At 49.2% G+C, this 19,719-nt stretch overlaps 4 protein-coding genes across 4 annotated transcripts; 1 reads left to right on the top strand and 3 right to left on the bottom strand.

The window, feature by feature from the left end:
• Nucleotides 1-404: 404 nt before the first annotated feature.
• CNBC0710 (hypothetical protein) lies at nt 405-3,625 on the bottom strand (the record flags this gene model as incomplete). Its single annotated transcript, XM_771485.1, has 5 exons — nt 405-1,537; nt 1,609-1,779; nt 1,837-2,013; nt 2,068-3,062; nt 3,111-3,625. The coding sequence occupies 5 exons, from the start codon at nt 3,623-3,625 to the stop codon at nt 405-407; spliced, it is 2,991 nt and encodes a 996-aa protein (XP_776578.1).
• A 648-nt stretch (nt 3,626-4,273) lies between these two features.
• On the bottom strand, nt 4,274-9,184 carry CNBC0700 (hypothetical protein; the record flags this gene model as incomplete). The annotated part of the gene is made up of 16 exons (XM_771484.1): nt 4,274-5,298; nt 5,359-5,616; nt 5,669-5,727; nt 5,777-5,791; nt 5,852-6,000; nt 6,081-6,138; nt 6,189-6,379; nt 6,485-6,734; nt 6,800-6,809; nt 6,866-6,905; nt 6,956-7,022; nt 7,105-7,181; nt 7,242-7,548; nt 7,625-8,031; nt 8,085-8,911; nt 8,965-9,184. The coding sequence occupies 16 exons, from the start codon at nt 9,182-9,184 to the stop codon at nt 4,274-4,276; spliced, it is 3,960 nt and encodes a 1,319-aa protein (XP_776577.1).
• A 350-nt stretch (nt 9,185-9,534) lies between these two features.
• On the top strand, nt 9,535-13,817 carry CNBC0690 (hypothetical protein; the record flags this gene model as incomplete). Its single annotated transcript, XM_771483.1, has 17 exons — nt 9,535-9,604; nt 9,674-9,892; nt 9,938-10,031; nt 10,090-10,423; nt 10,487-10,625; nt 10,681-10,770; nt 10,826-10,996; nt 11,059-11,210; nt 11,270-11,344; nt 11,408-11,578; nt 11,686-12,404; nt 12,468-12,549; nt 12,613-12,679; nt 12,748-12,851; nt 12,909-13,001; nt 13,065-13,180; nt 13,244-13,817. 17 exons carry the CDS (start codon nt 9,535-9,537, stop codon nt 13,815-13,817), a joined length of 3,270 nt encoding a protein of 1,089 aa, XP_776576.1.
• A 242-nt stretch (nt 13,818-14,059) lies between these two features.
• Nucleotides 14,060-18,732, bottom strand: CNBC0680 (hypothetical protein; the record flags this gene model as incomplete). Its single annotated transcript, XM_771482.1, has 7 exons — nt 14,060-14,202; nt 14,259-15,635; nt 15,693-15,835; nt 15,887-17,368; nt 17,434-18,138; nt 18,195-18,515; nt 18,563-18,732. The coding sequence occupies 7 exons, from the start codon at nt 18,730-18,732 to the stop codon at nt 14,060-14,062; spliced, it is 4,341 nt and encodes a 1,446-aa protein (XP_776575.1).
• Between the last annotated feature and the right edge of the window lie 987 nt (nt 18,733-19,719).

Raw genomic sequence — 19,719 nt, 5'->3', positions numbered from 1 at the left:
TTCACCCACGGTGTGCTCCCTCCCGCATTGCATCGATAATAATAATAGTAGAAAAAAACAGACATGCAATTTTCTCAAGTAATAATATGGTTATTCCCTGCAACAAGCCACCATTTCCATTATTATTTCATCAGCAATTTTAATAGTAGCAGGCGCTGCTGATAATACACCATTGGGGGGAAAAAACTACTCGCGAGGTAATCTGTATAGCTGTTATGAACTTATCACTCCGCTGGAGTACAATACATCAGAAAACATGCCACATCATGACAAGGGTAATCAAACTAGAACGAGAATCCACTAAGTAATATAAATTTAAAGAAACCATATAGCAAGAGCCAATCGCTGGGCCCATGCACAACACATCACTATCATTACCGCTCTTCATTACTAGTATGGGTAAGTCAAGCAATGGCTTCTCCTCTCATTAAGCCATCCAAAACACCAGGTCCTGCAGATAGCCTCTTTCCCCGCCCATCCTCCCCATCTTCATTAATCGTTTCATCCTTCCTCTTCGTCCCCGCTCCTCCAGAAGTCACATTAGTCGACTCCCCCCCGAACGGGATCGCAGACATACTTCTCACATGGCCGGGCGCATGCCTGTCCCTTTCCACGCCTGCACTCTGGAAGAACACTGGTGGCCCACGGCGAATGACGCTGGCGGGGTTCGTAACCGACGCTGCAGAACCTGCGCTACCTGGTCGCGAGGTCCCCTTTTGGGGTATCACGCTGGCAGATACGGATCGCATGGTGGCTGATGATCCTGTTGAGCTCCCTGGCGCGCGCAGTGATGGGAAAGAAGATTGGTTGCTAGTGAAGCGATCTGCGATAGGTGTAGGAGTGGCGAACAGTCTAGCGCGCTCTTCTACTGTTCCTGCAGGGTAATGCACCTCTTCGACAGGCTCCATACTCGCAGGTGATGAAGCTGATGCGATAGGGACAGCAGGAGCGGCCGAAGCTACAGAGACGTAAGTAGGCACATAGGTGTCATGTTTTTTAGCTCCCTCGCGTGTGGGAGTAGTGCCTGGTGATTGGGCTTTGGACTTGGCTTCGAAATCAGGTAAGGGAGACGTGGGCGAAACGGCCACATCGACGCGAGGGGGTGCGCTATCCGGGATACTAGCCAAAGTGTCCACACTCTTCTGTCGTGGAAGCGAAACGTGCGAGCTGGTAAAGAGTTTCGTGATGCTAGGCCTGGAAGGCAATTTTGGAGGCTTTCGCTTCGTAGACTCATCCTGTACTGCAAAAGTATCGTCTGTCTTGTGGGAGTATGGACTATCGATAGTTGAGAATGTGCTGGATTTGGAAGAAGGGGGTACCATAGGTGGGATATCGACATCGCTGAAACTGATCAAATCGCGTGCTGTATCTATGGTAGATGGAGGCGGTGGGTCTTTGAAGAGAGTTTCACGGCGCTCGATTAGCTCGCTGATGACAACGCCGGGGATGTTGAGAGACGGGCCAAGAGACAGCGTGAGCGCCTTAAGAGTCATTCGGTTGGTAGCAGCGTGCTTGGGGATGAGATCGAGGAGGTGTACTGCGGGCAAAGCAGTCAGTTTGCATGTCTGTCTGTGCGAAAGCCATAAATAAGGAAAAAGAGAAACATACTGATTTCTGCCAGCAAGAACCAATGCGCTTGCGGTAACTGGCGTAATAACCCATCGAACTCTTCGTCGCCTACATTGCCAACCACCGTTGATCGTTTGGCCGCTTCATCCTTCCTTCCTACAGCCTTCTCAAACTTTGGCGCGAGCGCATGGGTCAACAGCGGTGACGGCACTGAGAGATATAACGTTAGTATTGAATATCACACAACGAACCAAGCCAAAAGCTTACATTCTCGCAGGTATGACTTGAATAAACCAGCAACGGCATGAGGGTCAAGATCTCGCGGATGACACTCAGTCAAATCGATATCTGCCCCCGAATCAAATTGCCGTTTCAGCGCTGCGATGTGACTGCTTTGTCCGCTGATCCTAAAGATTCCTTCCTCCTTTGGGCCCCAGATATGCACTACGTCATATATCAGTTCTGGGTATTAAAAACAGTCCTGTGGCTATTACCCACAATAATCACATGCCCGGATGACAACAGCAGGTAAACACTTTCTCCTGTTCATTTCCCACTCGCTTTGTCCAGGTATCTCAAACCCAGCGTCAACGACGCCCCATTCCTTACCTGCGTCCACAATCTCTCTTCCGAAAACCTTGCCTACATCTCCTTCTGCTGGTCGCTTGATCATTTCCCCCCTAAACACGGGACCTCCCTGAATTTCTTGATTATCTGAGGATCTCCTATCTCTCCTTCCTCCTAATGGTGAAATCCGCGACGGTTCTCTTCGAGATGAAGACGATGCCAAAGAGCTCATCCCACTGATACTCATACTATTTGTCATTCCCTTTGATCTCAACCCCGCCCAGCCTTTTTGGACAGCAGACCCAGCGTGTCCGAATACCCGTGAAGCAGACGAAGGTAGTCTGTACTGTGATGTGCCCGTTGCCTGAGATGCAAGACTTTGAGTTGACTCTGATCTAGAGAAACCACTATTCGACTGGGCAGCTGCAGTCCACGCGGCAATACGACCCTTGATATTGTTCCCGGTAGTATCTCTCGGAGGAAGAGGAGGTGGGTTGCCTGCTGAAGAAGCGACGAATGCGTACGATGACCTGTCTGGCGGTGCTATGCTACCTGCGCGGTCAGTCTCCTTGCCATGGGGACGCAAATCCGCGATAGAAGCAGATTCGGTAATGCGACTTTTGCTTTTGCTTTTACGAGGTGGTAATATAGGTGGCAAAGGCTTTATGGTTGAGCCTAGAGAATCGCCGTAGTTTGATATTGGGCTTTTTGTTTTGGCACGGAGACCGGCACCGACAGCACTACGTTTGAGCCATGAAGGTTTGGACTTTGTAGGAGGTTTAGAAGGGAGGAGACTGGGAGGTGATAGGGGTTGTGATTCGGGTCCGGGCACGGGTGACGATCTGGCTACTTCTGCGTACGATGCTACAGAAGCTGGGCGAAGGGAGCTACGCTGAGCCATAAGGACGGCGGACTGACCCTTTTCCCTGTGTATAGTCAATATATGAGCATGGTCGCTATAAAGATGTACTCACGAACAGTCCCCAGCATCTGGTTGCTCAATTTTGCTCAATTTCAACGACGCACCAGACACTGTTCGTCCATACGCTTGTCGTTTCGGTAACTCTGGGACCTGTTTTATACTCGTACTGGAAGACGGAGCTATCATCGGACCCAGAGAGGACATACTTGCCGGACGTCCCACTGACCCTGTCGCACTCGCAGTACTCGGTGAAGGTTGAGACTTTGCGTACTCGGACAAGTTGACGGTGATCGTTTGAGGCAGCGCCATACTCGAACTAACTCTTTTCCCGGATGCCACGCCACCAGTCTGTTGCATATCCTCCTTTTCGCGCACTTCGCTCCCTGGGCGACTTCCCTTGTCCTTCTTTGAACCAGAATGTACGCTTGAGCGATTTGAGCGCCAGCGAGGTTCGTTTGCGGATATCTCGCTGAGTGGTCTTGAGAGGGGAGGGCGTTCTGGTAGTTCTTTGTGAGAGGGGTCGTGGGGAATGACGGGGAAATGAGTGGTGAGGTCAGGCGTGGACATGATATAACGAGATTAAAGAAAATCGGTATGAAAGGAGAACAGGGTGTGCGGGATCCGGCAGGCGTGGGTGTGGTGCACGGGAAAGTCGCTTTGGATCGTTGGTGTATATCCTTCGAATATATATGTATGCAGGTCACAGTACGGCTGCTGGTCGTCAGCACTCCCATCTCATATCTGCCATGCTGCTTCCCGTCGCTACTGCCGCCTTTCCCACCGTCGCTGTCGTCGTCGTCGTCGTCACTTACCTCGGTGTTATCCCGAGCGCTTCGCGTCTTCACGCTCCTTTCTTCTTCTGCAATTGCTCAATCTGCTATTCCACGAAAGGAGACCTTTGAATAGGCATTCGTTCCTGTTAGATATATGTATGTGCTACCGTATTCTATACAGACGGACCATGCGAAACACTCTTTAAAGATGCGATGCCAGTAATTTATACTGGTATCTAAATTGTCATCCTAGCTGCGTCGGGTCAGGGTTGTAACGTTGCCCTTTCCGCTAAAAATACGTCCAATTAACAAATATAAACAAGACGCCAAACTCTATCTTGCTATCTCCGTTTCTCATTGCATTGCTTTAAATTCCCTCAACAACAACACCATGCATCTTGTATATGTAATACCGACTCTGCAAGTACAACGTTAACCACTCTTACTGCTCTGCACCCGCGCCTTTCAGCGCTACAGGCTTTTTGGGCACCACAGGTGCATGCTTTTTGCTTTTCGGAGATGTCGAAACATCCGCCTTGTCCGTCATCGCCGGGCCCGATCCCGCACTTTGCTCGGCATCCGCGCTTGTTAAAGTTGCCTGCGGATTACTCGTCCTCGTATCGTCATTCGTCTTCTTATCATTTCCATTCAATGATGCCACCATTGCTGCTACAGAACCTGAGGACGTCTTGGTCAATGGTTTGGGTGGGATAGGTCTCGTACGTGTACGTGTCCCAGCATACACACTCGCACCCGCGGCTCCAGTCAAGACATTTTTTGCTTTCACAACATCGGGAGTCACCGGTGACATCAACCCCTTGGGAGGAGATCCGTTGATGTCTAATGATTTACGTGGTATAGGAGGTGCTTCCCGCCGAGTCGGGGCTTTTTGTTCATTGTCAATTTTGATACTATTTTTGGATGGAGAGATCTTGGGGGCAACAGGGATTGCGCGAGGTGGTAAAGAAGGCGCAAGACGCGCTCCGGCGGAAACATTAATGTCAGAGGTAGAAGGCTGAGGAATGATAACAAAATCGCCGGTAGAACTCGGTGTCACAGGGGAAGGGGCTCCAGGATACGCAGAAGTGACTGATGAGGCCAAACCTGTTCCATTCGCAGAAGCATGCGACGTCGACCTCGAACGCGAAGCCGGGGGTAATGATGGGGGGGCTTGGAGCCTTGTCGACGGCTTTGAAGGTGAGTGCAGGAGAGTCTGAGATGGTCTGGAAGGAAGATTTGGACGAGGAGGTAGTGGTGGAGTGGATCTTTCTTTAAGAGATAGACTGGATGACGATCTACTTGGGGCTAGAGCTCTGAGAGAACTAGTGGCAGAGGTAGATGGGGGTTGGAGTGTTGAGATAGAGCGAATTCGACCTGCTGCAAGTGTTGGACTGCCCTTCTCACTTGTAGACGCCGATGAGCTCGGCCGAGGCGGATATCTCTGATTTTTCGATGGCGACAAGCCGACTACAACTTGTCATCAATATTCCAGCCATAAACAGAAATTTGAAAATATTTTCGACGTACCTTTCGCCATACCCCTCGCCAAATCTCTTGCTCCACCACCTCCAATCTCCACACCTACTTTTGCTGCGATCTTCTTCTCCGCACCACTCTTTACGAGCCCATGTACCAACTCTTTTGCGATCTCCTCCTTTTTTGCACGATCGATCTCGCGGATGGTCGCCTCAAAGACTGCGTAAACAGGGCGGTGATCGGACGTCATGAGTTCGGCGCGGGTGTACTCATGTAAACGGAGAGCGGAGCCTTTGAACAAGACTCGATCTGATGGGTGATAAGTCAATATCATCAGTGAAAAAGGGGATCAGAACCATACCTGTCCAAGCGGGGATTCTCTGCTTCTCACTCGTATCATAACTGTCCGTTCCATTATCGCTACCCCAGCCGTCAGCTCAATTTCAAACAACCTTCATTCAATACTCACTACTTGTAAGTTGGTCTGATATGTTGCAACCAGCATATCAGCATTTTTTTCATAGGAGAGTCTCTTATGACTTACGGGAACCGGATCGGTCCTTCATCGTACCCCATAAACACCTCTCCAGCGTCCATGGCTTTCAACAATTGATCTGCGCCGAGCAAAGCATCTAAACTGTTGGCCTTTACGAGGTCTCTTACTTCAAGATTAGGGAGCGAAACACGGTAATTCTGCGGAAGACGAGATCAGCATGTGTTACTCTTTTGGCAGGGTGTCCAGCGGTTGTACGGAAGCAGAGAAATTCACGTACAAAATCTGCCGCCCAAATAATGATCCTATGTCCCAAGTGCTCATCAGCCTCCCACCAGCTCACACCACATTACATCGCACAGAAGCGACCGAAAATCCAAGCACTCACTCATGATCTTCAATAACTTTCCCCCTCAAGAACCTTGTACCGCCTACGACCGTCCTCCAATCCGCATTTCTGTCACCTACATTCGAATGTCCTGCTGCCAGATGGCAAGTCACAAAACAAACTGTTGAGTCATACAGGTTTAACCGGATTGCTACACCGCCTTTGTTACCGCTTAAGCCCTGAAGACCGGTCTATTCATTGGCAGTCATTAGTTCTGATGCTCTGCGGTAGGAAGTCGGGAAGTAAGGGACAAGGGCAGGGCGAGGAGTAAGAGTAGAAACAAGATCAAAGCTAACCTTTTTAGTAGCACTTTCAACATTCCGTATATGCGGAACAAGATGCTTTTTCACAACAATGATCAAAGCCGTGCCGACGAGCTGATCACCTCTAAACAGCACATAATCCGAATCTTTCCCTCCTTTCCGCATCGCAAACGTATCCATGATGAATTTTTCCCACATACGTTTCTTAGCGGGGTCGGTTTGTAAGATTTGGCCAGCGGTTAGTTCGACAATTTCTTGAAAGGCAATCATGTAGATATCGGGTCTAGGCGGAGTTAAGGGGTTAGTTTGGGTGTATAGACTGGTCAGTTAAAGAGGGATAGAGCTTACTCGGGGGTATCTTTCAAGGAAGGAACAGGTCAGTCTAATTTTGGAAAAGAAGGCAGTTTCGCGTACCAGGAGGGAAGAGCCATGAATCCAGCGCCTCATTGGGAGCCTTTACATCTTTATTCAGCATAAGTTTCTCTTTTATCGAAGTGGCTTCACCTTTCCATTAAGATTCCACGTTCCAGAGAAGATGGTGACCTTTCTAGTCGACGAATACTCATTCGCCCTACAGAACCCATCACAGATATGTTAGTCAGCTTGATACCTGATGACAGCCTGAAGAGTCGGGGTAAGGGACAACGACTGACCTCGTTGCTAACGCCGCTTGAACAGACTCGCTTATGGGATCAAAAAGAATGACAGGTCTTTGACCCGCCATCATTCCCTAAATACCTCCATCAGCAATTCCTATTTCCACACTTGATTTCACTATGCTCAAACTCACCAAAAGCATATCAATGGCCGCCTGCTTCCCTTTATCTTGAAAATTATTTATATACGCTCTCCCTACACTCTTCGTCGCATCGCTTAACAAACCAGCAAAAGTCTTTTTCCCACTCCTCGTCGCAGAGGTGTTGATAGCGCCCGTGCCGGCGTAGATTTTGGATAAGCGATCACCGTTGTCGGCCCAGAGCTCGCGGTGGGCGGACCAGAGGGTTGGGGAGGAGAGAAGAGGGGAGGACAGGGAGGAGAGGAAGGAGGTGATGGTGAGTGTGGAAAGGACGTCTTGGACGTAATTTGTTCTGTCGAGGCTATCATTCATTGTTAATAGGTTCCTTCGTACCATGTCAAACGAAAAGGATGATGCCAATTATGACAGCGGCTTACCAGTCTAGACAGTTTACCCGGAAAACACCTTGCTGCTCTTCCACTACATCTCCATTATCCATATCCACTACCGTCCACCCAAATCTCTCCCTACTACTCACCACCTCCCTCAGGCTCCTATCCAAATCGTATCTTACTTTATCATGCCCACCCAGCCTCACCGCAGAGTGAAAATCATAGGGGGACAATTCTAACGTCCCACGAGGTGCGGCGTTCATACGTTCTTTTTCTTCTGGGGGTGCTTTGTCAAGAGCACATTTGAGCGATGTAAGATGGGAGGAGTATGCTTGAGATAGCATAGATTCAGCATCTTTCTGGCCCAGAAGGTTGATAGCGTGAATGGAGCTGTATTCTGATAATAGCTCGAGGAAATGTTTGTCGAATGCTGGCTGAGTCGCTTGTGGTGGCTGCAGTCGTCGAGTTAGCATCATCATCACGTTGTAAAAGATGTCCGGCTTACCCTGGTGATCTCAACTCTTTGTTGCAATGTGCCCAACCCTGCATTAGGTTGTTGCCAGAAAAGAGGTACACTTCCTCTCACCTGCACATAGCTCATACACACGCCCTCCAAGGCTAGCAGGACTTCGGTCTCCACAAAGTTGGCTACTTGGCCATCGTCATCGATTCCTCTCGTACGGAATCGTGCTCCAGCTCGCTTCCAGCTGAGCCTGCTGATCATCCCCAGAGCAGAATTGGATGATCTCCCAGTATGGATTGGAAGGGACCCGCAGAATCCCTGGATGATAGGTATGAGCATGGCTTGGTCGTCTAGGTTCTGGCGCATCTCTTCGCCGAGACCTTTTCTAAAGTCGAGGAACGGTTCCAACAGACTCTTGTTCCAGACAAACCTCTCGTCGAAATCCTCCAAAGGGTGACCACCACCGGAACTCGATTGTTGTTCTTTGACCCAGTTGGAAGAGCTTGATAGACGAGATGAAATATCCCATTTGCAGTCTTGAGCAAAAAAGAAGGATCCTGATTCGAGATACTTTTTCATTCCGCTACATGGATGTTGAAGGCCTGCTTGTTGTGCTGCCGACATTTGGGTAGAATTACCTCCAGCAGCGGCATATGTCGCACTGACTTCGTCATATTCATCGTCATAGCCGTAATCAAGAGACCTGGCAGCGTTGGTAAGTTCGGGTTGGTCCCAGAAGGGAGAGGAAAGAGAGTGGAATTCAACAGAGATAATCCGAGAAGGCTGGAGGGAAGAAGATGGGATGAGAGGCGGAAGAGAAATTGAATGAGTCAGAAGGAGTAAGAAGATTTCTGGGATTGGAGATCGTTCTACAAATTGTTCGTTAGTATCGATTGTTTGATTCAGGTCGGAAGAGACCTACCGCTAGGTACGCTGACAACTCCCAATACTCCATCCGCCCTTCCTTTTACCTTGATGAGGTCATTATAGTCTACTTCTTCCAAAGGGAGAAACTCTGCCACTACCACGCCTCTGGACGCCTTGGACTCGGAAGAGGATGGTTGTCGGAACACGAGGGCATGAGAATCTGTAATGAGGAAGAAGGCGCGAGGAGATGGGCGAAGGTATAGAGCGCCCGGCATTCTTGGGCGCGCCTTGTAGGAAGTATACCTGTGGGGGCTGCCGAATTAATAATTGAGACTATAGGAAGGCAGGAAGATGTTATTATCCACTTCGATGTACCCGTACGGCTTTGGAGTGCCGGCGCGCTCCTCGGCCAGTGGCGCAGAAGAAGCCCCCTCGGACTGGCCCATCCCAATGTTGATTTCTTTAGACAGTTACGTAACGGTGGACGTAATGTTTGAACGCGTCGGTGGACGATGGCATCAAACATCGCAGACCGGTCGTTCTCGTCGAGTCTGTCATTAATGGCTTTCCGGTCCCCGTTTCTCCCGTCTCGTTGTGCCCGAATACCTCACCACAAAAAGGGAACATGGACGGTTTAATTACTGGTATTACGTCGTACCCATATCTTGCGTCCCTTAACCAAGCTCAATTGAAAGGTTCGTCTTGAGCTGTCATCCCACCAGTCTCGCATCTCGCTTCTTGCTAAATTTACTTAATCAAAACAGCCGTTACTGCAAGCCCTTCAGTCCCTCTGCAAATCCTTGCCGGACCAGGATCTGGAAAAACCAGGGTCCTCACCTGTCGTGTCGCCTATCTGGTACAGCATCATAAATACTCGCCAAATGAGATCGTCGCGGTTACTTTCACCAACAAATCGGCTAATGAGATGCGAAAGAGGCTGCAGAAGTTACTTGGGGATAAGCAAGCTGATCAATTGGTACTAGGTAAGTTGGAGTTGCTGGAGAAGCTTTGTACTTATACGGATTTAGGTACATTCCACGCGACATGTGTCAAGTACTTGAGAAGGTACGGCAAATTGATTAATCTGTCCAACAACTTTGTAATCGCCGATGCTGAAGACTGGTACGTATACATTTTCCGTCGGATCATTACTATAGATACCATTCTGAATCATAATTAGCAAGAAAATCATGAGTGGTATACTGAAAAGCCGAAAAGCTGCATTAGATGAAGCATCAATGTCTCTGAAAGAAGGAGTCGTCTTATCAGAAATATCCAAAGCTAAAGCAAAAGGGGAGCCGCCGGAGGCTATGGCAATACGCGCCGCGCAAAATAAGAATGCTTTCACAAATACGCTTGCGGTCATCGCAGACCTCTACGAAGAGTACCAACTCGCCCTGACAGAGGCGAATTCGTTGGACTTTGACGACTTGCTGCTGTATGCCCTGCGACTATTCAAAGAAGCGCCTAGAGTGGTAGAGAACATACGGCATATCTTGGTGGACGAGTTCCAAGTGAGTAAATGCTTTAGCCTGTGTTTCTCAACATTCAAGATCACTTTCGCTAACATTACGAAGGATACTAACACAACACAATACGAGCTCTTGAAACGCTTTGCAAAAGCTCATAAAGGCGTGAGCGTCGTTGGAGACCCGGATCAGTCGATCTATGGCTGGCGTTCTGCAGAGATTGAGAACTTGAACAAGATGACGAAGGGTAAGTCCTTCTCTGGTTCTGTGTAGTTGCTCTACTAATCGCCCATAATGCTTAGATTTCCCTGGTGTAGAAGCGATCTATTTGGAAGAAAACTACAGGTCCACCGGATCCATTCTTGATGCTGCCCACGCCATCGTTTCCCAAGGTTAGCTCCTTACTATCCGAGAAAAAATCTATGCAGTGCTCAATATTGCTTTCAGATCGCCAGCGAATACAAAAGAGTCTTTTCACTTCCCACCCCAAAAGCGCTCCTGTTACCCTTAAAGTCTTTAGTACTCCCGTCATCGAAGCGAGCTTCATTTCCACCGAGATCAAGCGCCTCATTGCATATTCTGGTGGTCTACTGAGATACGATGACTTTGCCATTCTCTGTGAGCTCTACAACCCCCGGGACATCTGATACACCAGTTGGCTGATAACGCCTAATGGATAGTACGTTACAATGCCTTGTCTCGGGTGATAGAATCTTCCCTCCAAAAGGATAGTATCCCCAACCGTATTGTTGGAGGGCACAAGTTCTTTGAACGAATGGAAATCAAGGATTTGTTGGCGTATCTTCAGCTGGCCGATAATCCGGGCTTCAACGTGAGTCTCGTGTTCCTCTGACTAAATGGTCATGGGGCTTTGATTTGTTAGATCGATAGCTGAACAGTGATTCTTTTACCCAGCCTGCGTTTGTACGAGTTGTCAATGTCCCCAAACGCTCCATCGGGGACAAGGTAAGCCGCCCAGCTCATCGAGACTTTCCAAGAAAACGTCCGAGGCTGACAACTCATTTTTAGACCCTCACAGATATCCTAAGTACAGCGAAGTCAATGAAGATATCCCCCATGCAGTTATGTGAGCGGGTCACAGATGGCGAAGGCATACCTGCAAACATCAAACCGGGCGTGAAGAAGAGTCTTGCGAACTTTGTCGGTGTGATCAGGAAACTAAGACGAGCAGCGGAAGGTGTAAGTGTTTTCGTCCCTGTCCCGATTCCCTTACCATCAACATCACGTTTCGTTTGCGGATTAGACAACGGATCATTGATGTCTGACGCTCAATGAATTGAACGCAGGGTGCATCTGTGGCCGACCTGATCAAAATGGTCATCGAGAAAGTCAATTATGAAGATTATCTCCGTACTTCGCAGCCGGATTGGGACTCCAGATGGGAAAATGTCAAGGAACTGGTTAGTTCTCCCCCAACCTTCCTTCTTTTCCTACATCATCGTGTTCCCCTATGGCCATGGTTGACTGACCTCGAGAATGGCAATTCACAGATTTCATACAGTGTCACTGTCGCTGAAGAGCAAGCTCGTTTATCTGGATCCGAATATGGGATTGCTCCTGAAGAAAGAGGATTCATGCCGGCCAATTCTGCAGCTGTTGAGGCTATGGTGAACGAGGCATATGAAAGAGGAAAAGGAAAAGAAGTCAAGCAGGATGGAGATACGAGGCGGGTAAAAGAAGAAAAACGGGTACACCCCATGTTTAGGCGCCAGGCAAGCGGGAGTGACAAGGGTAGTCAGGGACTTGATACGTCCTCGGCAGCGAGGAGTCGGAGTAGGAGCGATTCAAGTGCTGTGGATAGCAAAAGAATACCGCGGAAGAAGGGTTCTGTAAAGACGAATGAAAGGCATGATGGGGTGATAGAATTGCTTTCGAGTGATGAGGAAGAAAACGATATCAAGCCAGATGTAAAGTCGAAGAAAGAAGTTGTCGATGGAGTTAAGCAGATCAATGTGGCCGATGCCCCCTCTGATTCGGTGGAATCACTAGCCAACGCACCTGATAAGTGAGTGTTCCGTTCATTACCCATCGCATATGAAACAACATTGCTGATTGTGGTTGGATTCAGTTTGACGCCCCTGGCATACTTCCTTCAAACTTCCATGTTATCGACGGATACTGAATCAGGTCAAGATGATGCTTCTACACCCGTGAGTTTGTACTTTAGAACCTCCATGCAAATAAGAGGGTAATCCTGATGACTGGAATGGCAGAAAGTCACGATCATGACTGTCCATGCTGCAAAAGGTCTCGAATGGCCTGTGGTCTTTATACCTGCTGGTAGGCCTCTTTCCTCCCTTTCATTTCCCAGAGACGAGTGTAGTCTGACTTCTGATTTCCCGGTGTAGTCGAGCAAGGTACCTTCCCTTCTTATCGTTGCACCGAACCTCATGAAATAGCAGAAGAACGACGATTACTCTACGTCGCTATGACTCGAGCGCAAAGTTTCTTGGTGGGTTAGAATTCAAGTAGTCACGATCAACACGACAGACTGGCTGATAGACACTAGACAATGTCGTATTGTCAGTTCAGAATGATGGGCGGGGAAGAGAACAACAAAGAGGCTAGTGAGTTTTTGGGGGATGTTATGCGGCATCAGCCGGTATGTAAATGGATATATTCCCATGATTTGCTCTCAAACTGATGAATGGTTATTCAACGACAGGCTTTATTAGCAACCGACCAGCCTAACGTGGATACGGTCGTGAGGAAGCACATGTCTGCCATGCTATGTCGACCTATGCCTGATGAGGATCTGACGAAAGACATGATCATGAAGCAGTAAGTAATATTTCCTTTCCTTATCGATACTGCCGTCCATGTTTCTGATTTAACACCATTTAGTGTTCGTGCAGCCCCTCCCCTGAGTACTTGGGATCCACCTGAGCGTTCTTCATGGGGAGAGAAGATCAACCGCTTTGCTCGTCGGGATGTCACCAAGGCTGCTCGTGCGACTGAATACTGGGCATCAGACGTTGACGAGTACGCCCTCCCGTCCGATTCATTGTCTGCCTCCACCTCTTCCCCATATACAACTAGCTTTACCTCTGCTCGAATGAACTCCGGCCTTTCCAGACCGCCGGCCGCGTTGCCGATGGCGCCCCAAAAGAAACCTCCTCCGCCATCTGTAAAATCTGCCAACAGACATATACCACCTACAATGCCGTTCACATTTAATACAAAGGAGGAAATAAAGGAGGAAACATCATTAGACTCATTAATGAGTGGGGGTAATAAGAGTTTAGAGATGATGGCGGGGCTAGGTTTGCCCGCTGATCTACCTCCTGATCTTGTCGGGCCCTCCGCTGGCGCGGGCGGTGAATTGGCAGGAAGAGGATCGCTTGAGGTTGCCAGAGGAAAGAAGAGACTGGGGATGGGAAGACCAGCGCCATGGGGAAGCAAAAAGCCTCGAAAATAATTATAATTTATTGCAGTATCACTTGTTGTATTGTAAGACCTTTGTATATGCATGGCATACTCGTCAACCTTCCTTCATACTCTTATATAACTCTAGAAAGTTGCCAACACTGCGGAAAGAAATGACATTAAGTATTATCCCTGAACAAATAATCTATATACCTCTCAGCCTACGGATATTAACGACCAATCCTCTACGTTGCTTCCGTACACGCACCGACTTTCGAGAACTTCTAATTATATTCACATCCGCCCCTTGATAGCTTTGGTAATTTTCCTGGCGTAGATAAGGCCGAAGCCAGTGGCGATCGGTAAAGCCGAAACAAGAAGCCAAAATCCGACAAACAAGAGGATGGGAAGCCAGAAGAGGTAAAGCATTCGATCGCCTGCCATACATTGTCAGCATCATGGACTTTATAGCAACAGAAAGGCAAAGACTTACGCTTGACGTGGTTCACAACATTGTCTGGGGATGCACTATCCGATCTCTTGGCTGACACCATAGTCGCACCACCAAGCCCGGACGCACTGGCTGATTTTCTTCTTCTGCTTTTGCTACCATTCTTCACGCCTTCCTCATCTTCTCTACCCTTCTTTCTTCCTTCACCTTCTGCATCCATATCTAGTTCTGTATCAGCTGCCGGAAGACCAGCATTAGATTTCCTGGCCCGAGGTCCTGAGCGAATGGCGGGAGTAGTCGCACCAGTCTGTACGACGGCATTCAGCGCTGCAGCAGCCATCGCTTGAGTGAACAGCTTGACCTCTTCAGGACTAGCCATCCTGGTGAGGGTTTCCCATGACGGAGTAGGGAATGCAACCCATCCATGACTGGATGAACCATGTTCATGTTCTGAAGCCGTACGAGCAGATTTATCGGAGCCAAAAAGAGAATGACGTGACGGAAGGTGATCCCATACGCCCGACGGTAAGAAGTGAGGGACGTGAGGCAAAGATGCGAGCGCCTTCATCCAAGAATCATGATCATCAGCATGAGCGGGATGCACACCGATCCGAGAGTGGTCGGTAGGCGGCGCATAAGGAGGAGGGTCGTCCATAGTCTCTCCCACATTGGACGGGGCACGAACGACAGAAATAGATGAAAGATGATGCCTTTCTGATCTACCCGACTTGATAGACATCGGCCTTTTGTCCTTTGACTGTCGTGATTTGGATCTGGGACGGGATGGCATAGACGACCGTCGAAACTTGGTCACATCATCTTCTACTTCAGAAGAAGACGAAGGATTGTCGTCGTCGATTGAGCTGGTAAGACTGGCAGCAACAGACCTCGGCGATCCGCCACTTGCCTTCTGACTTCCCCTTTCTCCCATGCCGCCAGCCATAACTGCCGCTACTGCTCCAGTTTCTATCGGTTCCGCAGTCGTTGACCATACAGCAGAAAGCAAGAGCCTCTCCACTTTCGAATGTTCTCCAAATTTGGCCAAATCAAGGGGCATCTCGCCATAATTGGTCGCTCGGTCATACCAAGCTCCAGCTTCAATCAATACTCTCGCACATGTATGTCTTCCACACAGTGCAGCAAAAGCAAGGGGCGTGTAGCCATTAGTGTCTTGCACATCAATTTGAGCACCACCGATAATAAGCCGTCGAACGAGGCGGGAAAAGCCCATGGCGGACGCGATATGTAACAGAGTTTGCTGAGAGGCGTTGGTGTGGTTAATCGCTCCACTGGCGCGTAATGATCCTGGAGCGTGAGAGTCGATGGACGCTAGGAAAGTGATTATAGTAGACTGAAGATCAGAATTGGTGCTATCGTCGGTGGATTTGGAATCGAGAGAAGAGGTTTGAGAATCGGTGTCTTCACCAGTATCCATTACGTTAAGGTTTGCGGCAGCGCTGATATTTAGGTTATCACCTGGGGATTGACCGGAAGGAGAAGCGGAATTGGAGTGGGATCGCTGACTACTTGACGATCGAGCAACTTGATGCGCCAAACGGTATGTTGGATCGGATTGCGAACCTTGGTAATGGCTTTGAATGGCCAAAGCAAGTTTCATCCTGAGTAATCATCAGCACAATGATTCTCTACACACGAACCAGACAACTTACGCATCCTTCTCCATGTCCGTATATGAGAACACCATCTTTCCTGCCACCGACCCAATACCTTGGATAGTTACCTCCACCACACCCGCGAAAGCACTCGGCGGTAACTTGCATTGCATGAACCCACTGCTCACAAATTCTGTCGCTGCTGGACGTTGACCAAACACAACAACCATTCCTGGCTGGAAGGCCTGCCCGGCAATGGCAATGGTAGGCCCACCGGCCATAGGACCTTCGCCTGGAATAACGTGGGTAATGGCCGGTTGCGGTGCTTGTGGAGCAGTAAGGGCTGGGGCAGGTGCAGGAACAAGCGCAGGGAAAGAAGATTGAGGAGGGATAGGTTGTCGCTGCTGTTCTTGAATTTGATGGCGGAGGTCCGAGTTGAGAGGTGAATGGAAAGGCTCGTCAAAAGGCAATCCTGAGAAGTTTGACCCCGTGAGCGGACTACTAAAGCTGCTTGCTACGCGAGATCTTTGGTGATCACCTTGCACACCATTTTCGCCCGTGTAATCCAAATACTTTTCCATATCCTCATCCACGTCCTCCACGACAGTTGTTCCCGGTGGAAGCCCACTCTGACTGAACATCGCGGATGATCGGTCATCCCATCCAGAAAAGACCGATGCCGAACTGACACTCGCTTGATCGTTATCCATACTGCTAACTGAAGCTCTGCTAGACCCAGCGAAAAGATCGTCGAAGCCGCCAGAAATGAGGTTAGCCATTTCAGCATCGGTATCTCGAGCGTGGTACAGCATCGGCCCTTGTCCTTGTCCTGCATTACCATTGGGTCTGTTCAATCCAAGCGACTCCAGTAAGCCAGCTGGAAACCCGCTCTTCATGATATCATCTTGAATACCAGCCATCTGGGTTCTGGGACTTGCAGCAGTGGAGGAGGCTGCAGATGGCGTACCGGAATGAGGGACGCTGTAGCTACTAATGTTGGTAGACGTAGATTGGAATTGGGGGCCACGGAGTTCGTGAGGAGAGACAGTATGGATGTACTGCGACATGTTGAGATCATTAGACATCTGCATTGGCTGATGTGCAGTTTGGGGAGGTGGTGCATGAGAGGGAGTGACGCCATTGGTACCGTTGGAGAAGAAATTTGCAGATGGCAGGCCTGCCATCTGAGCGGCTACATAGCTCACTGGAGAAGGAGCCTGGGATGGTTGTGTAGATTGGATAGGTCGCTCGTAGGGTTTACCGGCTCGAACACTCGGGGTTTGCTTCTGTATCACTGCTCCAGCTTCGCCAAGTGACTGGAAACTCTGCACACTCTCTGCCTCAGAAGGACTAGGAGATTGAGGACGAGAAGATGCCATCAAGGCGACATTGGGACGAGCTTTTCGTCGAGCCACTGCAGGCTGTGGCGGACCTTCAATGGCAATAGGCTTGGGTTTAGCCTTAGTATCAGTTTTGTGATCGTCAGTGATTCGGATCGGCTTTGTCATGGAAGTTGCTAATATCCGCCCATCATACGTCCTCAAAGTAAATTTGATTCTAACCTTATTAGCCAAAGTCATATGTCAAAGAATTGATAGACTTACCTGAAGCCGACCTTTTCACCGTGACATTTCCCATAGCAAACCACTCTGAAAGGCAACCAATTGCAGCTCCCATCCTCAAGCTTGACCTCTGCAGGGGTATTGAACAACACAATATCGTGCCTCCAATCTGCACAATCCGGATCCCATGAAGGTTCCTCCACCATCTGTCCCGCTCTCTTCGGATCATAGTCATCGGGATTCTCGGCAGTAATGAAATCTACTGATGGCGGAACGAGTGATTGCCGTGGGGGTTTAGATGCAGGTGAAGCGGCATCAGAATCAGATGTAGCGGGTTGCGCTCGTTTACGATTCCGGTCCTTGGCTTCTCGTCGACGGGTTTCACGGTTGCGACATCGCTTACAGACATATACACGTTTACCATCCTCGCCAGACATGTAAACTGCCGTCTCAAGATACGCCAACTTGTCTTTGGGAATATGTCCAATAGCTTGCAGCTGCTTTTTGGAGCTATTCTTGGTAGTGGTGCCAGCTTGTAGTCGAAGGCCATGGAAAGTGGAGATGCGCTCAAAAGTCATCAACAAATCGCCATTAGGGCCCTTCGGGATCAGAGGATGTAATGATGGTGGGGGAATCGGTGAATGGAGAGGAGCAAGACGAAGAATGTCGATGATAACTCTGATTGCCGTTTCAACTCTGGATTTATCGGCATATAGAGGGTCTCCCTGGAGAAGGAGTTGATTACGTCTGAAATACACGTACGTTTGTTGGCTAATTTCAACATGGATGTATAGAACACTCACCCGTTACTCCCAGCCATAAGGTCATCCAAAGAGGGATCCACAGTTGATAACCCCTCGACATCATACATCCTTTTAGGGGGCTCAGCCCTCGATCCTCCATAAGCGGAGGCGCCGGTGTTAGCGCTGACGCTTGGAATGCCCGCCGAGTTCATTGCTGACACCCGGTCAGACACCTTTGATGAGCCGGCCATGGGAGTTGAGACAGAGTGAAAAGGTTTCGTATCGAGTAAGGGTTTGATATCTGACCGGGAACTTTGGTACTGTTGAGGTTGTGCAGGTAAAGATGAGCGAGTGATAGGTAACGGTTTTTGAGCATGTGATCTAAAATGTTTGTCAGCAGTGTAACTCAACCTGGTAAAAATACTAACCCGTTGACCTCTCCTAGCAGAGCCTGCATTACACCTGCAGGAGCTTCTATCCCATGTCCATTGCTCCTTGGATCACTGTTCTGACCGCCAACGGCTTCAGGCGAAGACTCAATGGTGGACCGTGCGGAAAATGGTGATGAAAAAACTGAGGGAGAATCTATGGGAAGCATCTTGATATGTGGCGCCGGTAATGAGACTATAACATCTATGTTAATAGTTTACAAGACGCAGATTATCGATGTGTTGAGGTCGATGATTCGTCCCAGACACGGGGTCGAAGAAGGCGAAGACGAGGCGAGGATGCGACTCGCGAGTCGTAACTGTCTGCTCAGCAAAGTGCCTCGTCTGGCTCCTGAGAGTCCACCCTTCGGAGCTTCGTATGTAGTAGAGTGCGTGCCGTATCTCGATGGATGATAATAAAAACCTATCGTTGCTTGACTGTTGGTATGTAAGTGTACGAGTAACGAATGTAAATGTAGTGTCGGCGATGTGATAAGTGAGGCGTCGAGGATTTGGTGGAAAAGATTGAAAAATGTGGAATGCGGGTGGCGGGCTGAAAGATGACGACGACGTGGGCGGGAGTCGCACGCTGGCGACTGCCGGTGCGGGGTCGTAAAAAGGGTGGGCCTCTTGGCGGGATGAGGAGGACCCAAATGATAGGATGGACGAAGACGTGCTCGGAGAGGTATGTATAGAAAGAGGTGGAAAAGAAAAGACGGTGGTGCCTTATGATGTGCGGCGCTAGAAGATCTCCCAAAGAAAAGAGGACCCCTTCCTATGAGTATTCCACTCCTTCTTACTGGCCCGTTCTTCGCAGCCGGGACTGTCATGTATGCATACCGCTTTATTACATCTCCTTTTTAAGTTGCCTCCCCTCCTCACTCACCTGGACTATAGGCCGGGCTGGTGCTAGTGAAGGCAGCGTAACGTATATGTGCATATCGTTCTTAATGAAGCGCAAGAGCGGTCAGTGCCCATTATTGTGCATGTGCACAGGCAGGGTATCCCTATCTTTTCTTGTTTCCCTTTGTTCCTCCATTCTGTTTCACATGAACAGGGTGGGAAGACATCGTATCTTTTGGCCTCATTTATGTGTTTGGCGCAGTCCAGGCCATAATGATATAGGGCCTGTGGGAGCAAGGTGTAGGACCCCGGAG

The sequence above is a fragment of the Cryptococcus neoformans genome, chromosome 3 (assembly GCF_000149385.1).
Source record: "Cryptococcus neoformans var. neoformans B-3501A chromosome 3, whole genome shotgun sequence".
Taxonomy (NCBI): domain Eukaryota; kingdom Fungi; phylum Basidiomycota; class Tremellomycetes; order Tremellales; family Cryptococcaceae; genus Cryptococcus; species Cryptococcus deneoformans.
This window is presented reverse-complemented; position numbering and strand designations above follow the sequence as displayed.